Source organism: Myxocyprinus asiaticus, chromosome 26 (assembly GCF_019703515.2).
Source record: "Myxocyprinus asiaticus isolate MX2 ecotype Aquarium Trade chromosome 26, UBuf_Myxa_2, whole genome shotgun sequence".
NCBI lineage: Eukaryota > Metazoa > Chordata > Actinopteri > Cypriniformes > Catostomidae > Myxocyprinus > Myxocyprinus asiaticus.
Window position 1 is genome coordinate 1,117,017 of NC_059369.1, and position 12,204 is coordinate 1,129,220.

At 39.8% G+C, this 12,204-nt stretch overlaps 1 protein-coding gene across 2 annotated transcripts in view; it reads left to right on the forward strand.

The window, feature by feature from the left end:
- Positions 1 to 12,204, forward strand: part of pdpr (pyruvate dehydrogenase phosphatase regulatory subunit) — a 66,920-nt gene that overhangs the window by 49,640 nt on the left and 5,076 nt on the right. For both annotated transcript variants that reach the window (XM_051656462.1, XM_051656463.1), the window contains exon 14: positions 295 to 407. In XM_051656462.1, the coding sequence (XP_051512422.1) occupies positions 295 to 407 (113 nt within the window). The remainder of the gene's footprint in view (positions 1 to 294; positions 408 to 12,204) is intronic.

Sequence of the window (12,204 nt, forward strand, 5' to 3'; positions counted from 1 at the left end):
TCGAAAGGCTAGAACGCTCAACTGTGCGTGAGACATAACAGAATGAGGTAAACGATTTATTTTATTTATTTATTTTTATTTTTTTTTGTGGAACAGTTAATGAATGATCAGTACATTTGTTTTTGTTTATAATTATTTTGCTACCGTAGCTGCCATTTTACTGTCCTTCTCCAGCTGGTTGTGAATTGCATGTATTGTTTCAGATTCTGAAGACACCCATTCTCAGTCAGATCAGAATCAGGTCATTAGATTGAATTAATTGTTCATGACATCAAGTACTCTCTTTGTCTTCAGTTTCTTCATAATTTCACCCACTGATCAACAAGTTCACTGCTGGTCTTGGATTAAGAAGCACATGCCCAACGATCCTCAGCTCAACCTGGAGGATGTTAGCTGGAAATACACAGGTGACATGAACTCATCTTTACCAGCACATGTGCTCAGCTTACACACTGGTACTTTATGTGTTTTTTAAGGAGTCTGTAGAGGGCACAGATGTAATTATTGGTCCTAAATGTAATGAAGGTTCTTAGGATAATAGCTTTATGGAATAAAGGGTATAAATGCAAAAATGTTTTAAAAAGTTCAAAAAGCTTTAAAAAGTTGTAAAATTCAGTTTCGCTCTCGTGTCGGCTGGGCAGCTATTTTTTCTATGTAAAGAAGTGGCATAGGAGGGTAAGGTGGGACTTCCTTTCTATATCCGTTGGGCATTCCAATTTCTCCCATTCATTTTATTAGAAGTGGCCCATCTCTGCTAAACAGTCTCTGCTAATATGTAGTTATAATATGAGGCATAACAATACTGACTGGCATGCAGTACTTACCAAATATTTTTAATTCCAAATATTGTCATTCCAAATGTTATAAATGTTTAATTATTTTAATCGAAAACATAAAACACCAGTACCATATTTTCCGGAAATACAGTCACTCCTGGTCAAAATTACATTGTTGAGAGAAAACATTTAAAATGCTACTACTGTCTTTATAACTCAGGTTTCTGTTTTTGTGTAAGCATATGTGTTTTTCTGTGCAGTGTGTTTTGACCATCCGACATCAATTACATATAAATTCTATAAATAAATTGATTTGGATTATAAATCACACAACATTATGAATGAAAAAAACAAAACAAAATGTGATTTATATTCCAGGAAATACTGTACTTATGATGCATCAATAACTGCTGATTATAGTGAGATTAAAACGGGGGAGTGTGTCATGTTGGCAAAAGTTTTTTTTTCTGGGTTTTTTTTATTAATTTTTTTTACAATAAAATGTAAACATATATATAAAATCAACATTTACCAAAACTCCACTTTCCGCGACAAAATATTATTATATCTGTATTTCAATCGGGGCAATTCTCTGAGGCCATCAGCTGACATACGGCGCTTCAGCTCTGCCTCTGCACTTTTAATATTTGCTTCCAACTCCACAAGTTCTCATGCTTTGGATTTTTTGATGAATGAGGCATACTGTATGATCCGGCCCCTAAGAACCGCTTTAAGTGCCTCCCAAGCCACGCCCACGGAGGATATTGAGGACCAGTTGGTCTCCATATAAACATTGATTTCAGTCTTTAACATTTGTTGGAAATCAGGATTTTGCAGAAGGGATACATTAAGGTGCCAACTATATGATTTCTTTTTCTCTGTATGTGGCAACACCTCTAAACTCACCAGGGCGTGATCTGAGACTAAAATGTTTCCAATTGAGCAATGAACAACAGATGAAATTAGGGATTTGGATATTAAAAAACAAATCTATTCTAGAATAAATCTTATGGACTGATGAAAAAAATTTATAGTCCCTACCAGACGGGTTCAAAAGTCTCCAAATATCTGTAAGACCAAGATTTTTACACATCCTGTGAAGCGTCAATGTTGCTCTAGGGGACTTACACACATTTGCTTCACTATGATCAAGGACTGAATCCATCAAAAGATTGAAGTCTTCTCCCAATATTATATCATGAGGGGTGCCAGCGGTTTGCAACATCCCTTCAAGATCTATAAAAAAGCCCTGATCATCAGCGTTAGGTGCATAAATTTAGCCAAAATCAACCTTTGCCCTTGAATTTCAGCTAAAACAATAATTACTCTACCTAATTTATCTTTAATCGGCTTGAGATTTGTAGATGTTTATTTACCAATATAATGACTCCCTTGCTCTTACTTGTGCCAGCACTAAAGAAAACATGTCCACCCCATATCTTCCCAAATTTTTCAGCTTCCTGCGGGGAGAGATGTGTTTCTTGAAGAAACACTATATCATATTTGTTACGTTTAAGAAAAGAAATAACCTTCCTTCTTTTTATGGGGTGCCCCAACCCATTTACATTCCATATGGAGAGAGATAGTACACTTACATTAACAACTGACATATTGATATAATAGAAAAAATAAATGGTGTGCCAAAAACTAAATTATGAAGACCACATTCCCCATTAGTGAAACAATCAACTCCTGAACACCACCCCCCCCCCCCCCCCCGAACAAAACAAACAGAAAAAAGAAGAACGTGCGCATTAACCCCGCGCACGACAGCGCCAACCGCCGACAATCCCTCTAAACTCAAAAGGTCCTTGAACGCCTACGAGTCCCCACGACAAATTTGCCATTGGATTTCTCAGTTTTGCCTCACAAATTTGTGAGGCAAAATTACATAACAGAAAATACTTTGTGAAATAAACCCAGTCGATAGCAAGAATGAACACAAAGAATGTGTAGATTCATTCACAGAACTGTCTCAAAGATGTGATCTTCCACAAAACAAATTCCAGCTGATATAAAACTGTTCAGATTCCTCGGACAGACAAACGAATGATCAGTGAGCCAGCTGTTATGAGTTCAACGGATGACGTAATCATTCCAATGTGTCCCGTAAAAAAAAAAAAAAAAAACTCAACAAAACAAACCACAGCCAGCAGGAGGAGTAAGCACGAAGAATGAACAGATGAATCAACAGCTGTTCCAAAGGAATGTTATTCAACAGAACAAGCTCCAGCCGCTAGACAGAACCAATACAAAAAGAAACAAAACCGGCATCCCGGATGATCGAGTCAGTTCACTCGGAGGCTGCATAAAAGTATATACCATGATTTACACAATCCGTCAGCTTTATAAAAGACATCCTTTGTGTGAGCATGTAGATATTTTGCGGTCATCCATAGTGTCCACTCTCAATCTGTCCGGGAACTTGAATGCAAAGGTTTCTTTAAGGAAAGTGTTATTCACAAAACAAGCTCCAGCCGCAAGGCGGAGCCAACGCAAAAAATGTCGCCCAGCTTCCTCAAGAGTAAGTACAGCGAGTCAGATCCACTCACATGAGAAACATCCAATGGTTTACTCAGACATTGATTCTATAAAAGATATTGCCTGATTTGGACATGTGAATACTTTGTGACCAACCTTCGTTTCTATTCTCAGTTTGGCAGGAAACATTAGAGCAAACGAGATCTTTTTCTGAAGTAAGAGTTTCTTACATTCCTTGAACCGATCGCGTTTCTCTCTTGTCGAACTCGCAAAGTCCAGGAACAAGAAAATATTATGGTTCTTCCAAGAAAGCTTCCCTTTGCTCCTCGCCTGGCGCAACACAAGATCTTTATCGGATGATCTCAAAAATCTGGCCAGAATCGATCGGGGCCTATCTCCCTCAGCAGATCTGTGAGCAGGGACTCTGTGAGCTCACTCGATTTCCAGCTTGTGGCCTGTTATGTCGAGCAGACTCGGGAAAAACTCGTCTAGGAATTTCACCATATCTCTGCCCTCCTCATGCTCAGGAATTCAGGAAAACGTTATTCCTGCGGTTTCTATTCTCAAGATCTTCAAGCTTTTCAAGGAGATGTTCCAAATCAACTTTGGTCGCGGGCGGATTAGCGGTTAATTCCCTCTCCGAAGATTCCAGAAAATTGATTCGTTTTTCAACATCAGTCACTCTTGTAGCTAACTCAGAGAATTTTGTTTCCATCGGTGTAATCGATCGACGTATTACAGCGAGATCCTCCATGTCAGCAAGAATCTTCGTCAACATCACCGACATGTTGGAAAACTGACGCTGGATCACCTCTCCCGCCGCGCCATCTAAATCGAGTCCCCGGTCTGTAGGCCTGTCGGGGCTTTCATCCTGAACACGTAAGTGTCTTTTAATGTCTCCAGAGCCCGAGGATTTTGACTTCTTTGCCATGTTTTGCAACAAAGGGCAAATGTGTAACTGGGTGTATCAAATTTCACCAGATTATAACATGAGAATAATCGAAAATTCAGCAAAGTGTGCAGAGCTTGTCGCTCACACGTCCGCTCCTTGCATGGCATCACGTCTCCGGCAAAAGTGTTTTTTTGTATTTTTATTATTCTTAATGTAGTTATCCAGTAAATGTTCTAGAAGTGTGTTTGATATATTTAAGGTTATTACATTTAGGGCCTTTATTAAATTTAGGACATTTTTTTAGGGCCTTTAGTTCATTACATTTAGCACTAATTATTACATTTGTACCCTCAACAGAGTCACATGACGGATTTTTTTCTTTTTTTTTTGTGATTTCACTTTTTATTCATTTTTCTCCAACATTTTCAGTTTGACAAAGTACATATCTGCAACATCGATAGATAGCACAGTCAGATATTTTAGATATCACACCACACATATCTTAACATAAACACTATATCACATGCACATAATTTAGGGGAAAACATGCTGAAAGAAAAAAATCCATATATAGTGTCAACAACGTGATTACATTATCTTCTTTTGCACCATGAGATAGAGCAACTGATAATTCCGTATTTACAATGTCCAAAAACTGCATGAACCACTGTTTTTTTGTTTTTATTTTTTTTTTCTAATTTTTTCTCCCCTTTTCTCCCCAATTTGGAATGCCCAATTCCCACTATTTAGTAGGTCCTCATCGTGGCGCGGTTACTCATCTCAATCCGGGTGGCAGAGGACAAGTCTCAGTTGCCTCCGTTTCTGAGACCGTCAATCCGCGTATCTTATCACGTGGCTCGTTGTGTATGACACCGCGGAGACTCCGCATGTGGAGGCTCATGCTATTCTATGCGCCCCATTTAGAACGAGAACCACTAATTGCGACCACGAGGAGGTTACGCCATGTGACTCTACCCTCCCTAGCAACAGGGCCAATTTGGTTGCTTAGGAGACCTGGCTGGAGTCACTCAGCACACCCTGGATTTGAACTCGCGACTCCAGGGGTGGTAGTCAGCATCAGTATTCACTGAGCTACCCAGGCCCCCCATGCAACACTGTTTTAAAAGAATGTTAGAAATGCACATGGCCGCATACCTACAAACAAGTTGCCTTTTGGTGAAATTCTCAGTTTTGAATCCAAGATGCGTCATGTACATGATTCACGCATATCTGATGAGTTTTTTTGGGGGGGGGGAATCTTCATTGATTAGCCTACACATTCATGTAAATGATTTGGTAAACTTCAATGTTATGCGAACATGCATTTTCTCGGCTGATCGTGTCCGTGATTATAGCAGCACAAAAACAGGGACTGTGTGCCAAGGCGTGTTTCTCTGAGTGACTCCAAACAACAAGCCCTACTTATGCTTCCAAACACAGGGATAAGGTATCCTTACTCTTGCTGTGTATGGTACAAAACTGATGGATTACATTTATTTGTTGCTTTATATACTTGAGAAAATTTGTTAATACAGACCACAGGACTGTATTATGTTTAATGGTTTCATGATGTCTCTTTGAATATCCCTCATGTTCTTTACTGTCAGTTGTTGATCAAAAACTAGCTAAAAAATAAATAAAAGAAATACATTTGATCAACAACTGACAGTAAAGAACATAATGGAAATTAAAAAAGAGAACCGTCAGTCAATTTTAAAGGCGACACGTGGGTGTCGTGAGCACAGCACACAGACATATCAGGGACTGCACCTGTATTTCCCCTGCCTAAATGGTTGAAATCCATGGGGTGGGGGATTACTATGGGTATGTCGAAGTCCCACAAGGCATTATCAATGTTTCTCAGTTACCCAGTTTGTAAGGTTTGTCGCAAAAACAGTGTCAGCTCAGGCAGGAAACACTTCAAACCTTAAACACCATCTCCACGTGCATCATCCCACAGAATTTGTATATTTGTGTATGAATAAGTGAAAATACAGTAATAAGGATAAAAAGTAATACAGTACCATTTTAATTTTTTTTCATGACTCATTTGGTAGTCTAACATTATGTTTGTGCTTTCTGTCACATGGAAATTATTATGTAAAATAGACAGTACTGTAAAAAATGACTGGATTTATTATTTAGTAGGTATTGTTTAGAATCAGCTTTTACGATAGCTTTAGATGCTTTAATTTAGATTTTTTGATGATCGTAACTTTTACGATCATCTTAACTAACGTCATTCGTTACTTTACGATGGAGTAATGGCTGTTTCCCAAACCAGCACATAGATCACTCTGTATAAAGCTGAACTTAAGTCCTTCAGTACAGGAGCTGTCCGGTCCAAAGGTGTTGAAACTTTGGCCAGTATGTCCAAGAGTTTGTCTTTCAGCACGAAAATAATGCAGAAATACTGGCTAAAATGAAAATTGTACACGGGGGGGGGGGGTCACGTGACGCCATTCAAGGAGCAGACGTGTGAGCGACGAGCTCTGCACACTTTGCTAAATTTTCAATTATTTTCATGTTATAATCTGGTGAATTTGATACACCAAGTTACACAATTGCTCTTTGATGCAAAACATGGCAAAAAAGTCCAAATCCTCTGGCTCTGGAGACATTTAAAGACACTTACGTGTTCAGGATGAAAGCCCCGACAGGCCTACAGACCGGGGACTCGATTTGGATGGCGCGGCGGGAGAGGTGATCCAGCGTCAGTTGTCCAACATGTCGGTGATGTTGACGAAGGTTCTTGCTGACTTGGAGGATTTTGTTGTAATACGTCGATCGATTACGGCGATGGAAATAAAATTCTCTGAGTTAGTCACAAGAGTGACTGATGTTGAGAGACGAATCGATTTTCTGGAATCTTCGGAGAGGGAATTAACCGCTAATCCGCCCACGACCAAAGTTGATTTAGAACATCTCCTTGAAAAGCTTGAAGATCTTGAGAATAGAAGCCACAGGAATAACGTTCGAATTGTTGGAATTCCTGAGCATGAGGAGGGCAGAGATATGGTGAAATTCCTAGACGTTTTTTTCCGGAGTCTGCTCGACATAACAGGCCACACGCTGGAAATCGAGCGAGCTCACAGAGTCCCTGCTCACCGATCTGCTGAGGGAGACAGGCCCCGATCGATTCTGGACAGATTTCTGAGATCATCCGATAAAGATCTTGTGTTGCGCCAGGCGAGGAGCAAAGGGAAGCTTTCTTGGAAGTACCATAATATTTTCTTGTTCCCGGACTTTGCGAACTCGACAAGAGAGAAACGCGATCGGTTCAAGGAATGTAAGAAACTCTTACATCAGAAAAAGATCTTGTTTGCTCTGATGTTCCCGGCCAAACTGAGAATAGAAACAAAGGTCGGTCGCAAAGTATTTACATGTCCAAATCTAGCAATGTCTTTTATAGAATCAATGACTGAGTAAACTGTTGGATGTTTCTCATGTGAGTGGATCAACTCGCTGTACTTACTCTTGAGGAAGCTGGGCGACATTTTGGGTTTTTTGCATTGGCTCCGCCGTGCGGCTGGAGCTTGTTTTGTGAATAACACTTTCCTTAAAAAAACTTTTGCATTGAAGTTCCCTGCCAGTTTGAGAGTGGACACTACGGATGACAGCAAAATATCTACATGCTCACACAAAGGATGTGTTTTATAAAGCTGACGGATTGTGTAAGTCATGGTATATATGTTTATACGGCCTTCGAGTGAATTGACTCGACCATCCGGGGAACCGGGATGCCGGTTTTGTTTCTTTTTGTGTTGGTTCCGCCTAGTAGCTGGAGCTTGTTCTATTGAATAACACTCCTTTGGAACAGCTGTGAATTAATCTGTTCGTGCTTATTCCTCCTGCTGGCTGTAGTTTGTTTTGTTGAGTATTTTTACGGGACATTGGAATGATTACGACATCCGCTGAACTCATAACAGCCGGCTCACTGAACATTTATTTGTCTGTCCGAGGAATCCGAACAGTTTTATATCAGCTGGATGTAATTTTGCTTCACAAATTTGTGAGGCAAAATTGAGCAATCCGATGGCAAAGTTGTTGTGGGCTCTCGTGGGCGTTCATGGACCTTTTGAGTTTAGAGGGATTGTCGCCGGTTGGCGCTTTCGTGCGTGGGGTTAATGCGCACGTTTTTCTTTTTTCTGTTTGTTTTGTTTGGGAAGATGTTCGGAGTTTGATTGTTTCACTAATGGGGAATGTGGTCTGTATAATTTTGTTTTTGACACACAATTTATTTTTTCTACTATATCAAAATGTCAGATGTTAATATGAGTATACTATCTCTCTCCACATGGAATGTAAAAGGGTTGGGGCACCCCATAAAAAGAAGGAAGGTTATTTCTTTTCTTAAATGTAAGAAATATGATATAGTGTTTCTTCAAGAAACACATCTCTCCCCGCAGGAAGCGGAAAAATTTGGGAAGATATGGGGTAGACGTGTTTTCTTTAGTGCTGGCTCAAGTAAGAGCAAGGGAGTTATTATATTGGTAAATAAACATCTACAATTCAAATGTCTCAAACAGACTAAAGATAAATTAGGAAGAGTAATTGTTGTTTTAACTGAAATTCAAGGGCAAAGTCTGATTTTGGCTAATATTTACGCACCTAACGCTGATTATCAGGGCTTTTTTATAGATCTTGAAGGGATGTTGCAAGCCGCTGGCACCCCTCATGATATAATATTGGGAGGAGACTTTAATCTTTGATGGATTCAGTCCTTGATCACAGTGAAGCAAAAGTGTGTAAGCCCCCTAGAGCAACATTGACGCTTCACAGGATGTGTAAATATCTTGGTCTTACAGATATTTGGAGACTTTTGAACCCATACGGTAGGGACTATACATTTTTTTCATCAGTCCATAAGATTTATTCTAGAATAGATTTTTTTTTAATATCCAAATCCCTAATTTCATCTGTTGTTTATTGCTCAATTGGAAACATTTTAGTCTCAGATCACGCCCTGGTGAGTTTAGAGGTAATGCCACATATAGAGAAAAAGAAATCATATAGTTGGCGCCTTAATGTATCCCTTCTGCAAAATCCTGATTTCCAAAAATGTTAAAGACTGAAATCAATGTTTATATGGAGACCAACTGGTCCTCAGTATCCTCTGTGGGCGTGGCTTGGGAGGCACTTAAGGCGGTTCTTAGGGGCCGGATCATACAGTATGCCTCATTCATCAAAAAATCCAAAGCACGAGAACTTGTGGAGTTGCAAGGAAATATTAAAAGTGCCGAGGCAGAGCTGAAGTGCCGATGTCATATGATGGCCTCAGAGAATTGACCCGATTGAAATATAGATATAATACTATTTTGTCACGGAAAGTGGAGTTTTGGTTATTCAGGGCAAAACAGTCATACTTTGAGTTGGGTGACAAAGCAGGGAAGCTTTTGGCTAGATATATAAAGCAGAGAGAGTCTTTTTCTACCATTCCCTCAGTGAAATCTGCTGGTGGTGAAATATTTACCTCAGCCATTGATATTAATAATGCCCTTAAAGAATTCTATATTGATCTTTATAGTTCCACGCCTTCATCTACTGATGACGATATTAGAAACTTTGTGGAACCATTAGATCTTACTAAACTGATGATTGAGCAAAAAAATTCTCTTGATTCTGAGATTGACGAGGTAATTAATTCCCTACCTACAGGCAAGGCTCTGGGGCCAGATGGTTTTGCCGCAGAATTTTTTAGATCTTATGCTACAGAACTGGCTCCACTTTTGTTAGAAGTTTATACTGAATCATTAAAGAATGTGTCTCTAACCATGACACAAGCCCGGATCAGTCTGATTCTTAAAAAGGACAAAGATCCAAGAAAGTGTAAAAGTTACCGTCCAATCTCCCTGATCCAACTAGATGTAAAAATATTGTCAAAAATTTTGGCTAACCGATTAAGTAAAGTTATCACATCTCTTAAACATATAGATCAGGTGGGGTTTATTCGGGGCCGCAGCTCTTCTGATAACATCAGGCGTCTCATCAATATCATGTGGTCAGTGGCGAATGAACAATCTCCGGTCGCTGCCATCTCACTTGATGCCGAAAAGGCGTTTGATGTCGTAGAATGGGATTATCTTTTTAAGATTTTGGAAATGTATGGGTTCAGGAGTACATTTATTGGTTGGATTAAGTTACTTTATAAACACCCTGTAGCAGCGGTACAAACAAATGGATTAATTTCAGATTATTTTACTCTGAATAGGGGCACTCGGCAGGGTTGCCCTCTTTCCCCATTATTGTTCTGTCTTGCCCTGGAACCATTAGCAGCTGCGATAAGAAAGGAGGAGGATTTTCCAGGGGTGACAGCGGGAGGTGTGGCGCATAAGCTTCTGCTTTACGCAGATGATATTTTATTATTTGTCTCTGAACCTACTAGATCTATGCCTTGCCTCCACAGAATTATTAATTCCTTTTCCAAGTTCTCAGGATACAAAGTCAATTGGTCTAAATCCGAAGCTTTGGCGCTGACAGCGTACTGTCTAGTAACGGCTTTCCAGCCGGGCGCCTTCCAGTGGCCCAAACAGGGCATTAAGTATTTGGGGATTTTATTCCCAGCAAATTTGTCTGATTTAGTTAGAGTTAATTTTGACCCTTTAATAAAAAGGTTTTCGAGCGATGTGGGCAGGTGGGCTTCATTACATTTATCGATGATTGGGAAGGTTAATGTTATTAAAATGAATTGTATTCCAAAATTCAACAACCTGCTTCAGTCTCTCCCTGTAGATATCCCCCTCTCAAGCAATTTGATAGCATAGCGAAGTCCTTTATTTGGAATGGTAAGTGCCCCAGGTAAAATTTCAATAAGTTACATAGGCCAATTGACAATGGTGGGTTAGGCCTACCCAAGATTTTGTTTTATTATTATGCGTTCGGTCTTAGACATTTGGCTCACTGGTCACTTCCACCAGAGAGAGCCCCTCCCTGGTTTTGTATTGAAAAGGAAGTTCTTGCCCCTATCTCGCCACTGCAAAGCCTTACGATTAAACAAGCCGGAGAGGTTAAATCGCACCCCGTTATTTTGCATTTGCACTCGATATGGACAAAAGTGTCCAGAGTGTTTAATTTGGATATTTATTTAAACGCAGCCTCAAGCATATGGCTAAACCCTAAACTATGTATTAATAAGTCCCCTTTTTGTTGGTCAGATTGGATTGTGAGGGGAGTTAATGCACTTGGTGACCTATATGAGGGTGGAGTATTGAGACCATTTGAAAATTTGGTTAAACATTTTGGCATTCCCAGATCTCAGTTTTATAAGTATTTACAGCTTCGCCACCTACTCTGCACTATTTTTGGGAGTGGCACGCACCCCCCTAAAGCGGCAGGTGCTTTGGGAGAGGTGATTGCTGCTTTTGGAAAAGGACATGAAGCATCGGTGTATTACTCCCTACTAATTCAGAGTCCAGGAGATGGAGCCTTGACTTCTCTCAAGAGAGTATGGGAAAAAGATTTGAATTTGGTATTGGAGGATGGAGTGTGGACTAAGATTCTTAAAAATGTCAAGTCTGTATCTAGAGATGCAAGGGTTCGCCTTATGCAATTTAAGATTTTACATAGATTTTATTGGACCCCCTCTAGATTATATAGGCTTGGTCTTAAAGACACATCCACTTGCTGGTGATGCCAATCAGAAGTTGGAGACACTACCCATGTCTTTTGGGGGTGTGTTAAGATCCAGGAGTTTTGGTTGAGGGTTCAGAGGTATTTGTGTGATTTTTGAACACTCGGGTTTTGCTTTGTCCCAGACTCTGTATTTTGGGTGATGGGGCGTTCATGCATTAAGGGGATAATCACATAAAAATTTGGGTTCTGACCAGTCTCATGATTGGCAGGCAAGTAATTTTAAGGGGTTGGAAGTCAAGTGTGCACCCTCTTTTTCGGAGTGGTGTGTGGAAATGGGGAGGGTAGCTGCATTTGAAGAGGCGGTAAGTAGAAGGCTGGGGTTTAGGGATGTATTTGCTAAAAAATGGGGCAAAAATGTTATTTTATATATATATATATATTATATATATAATTTTTTTATTTTTTATTTTTTTTTATTTTTTA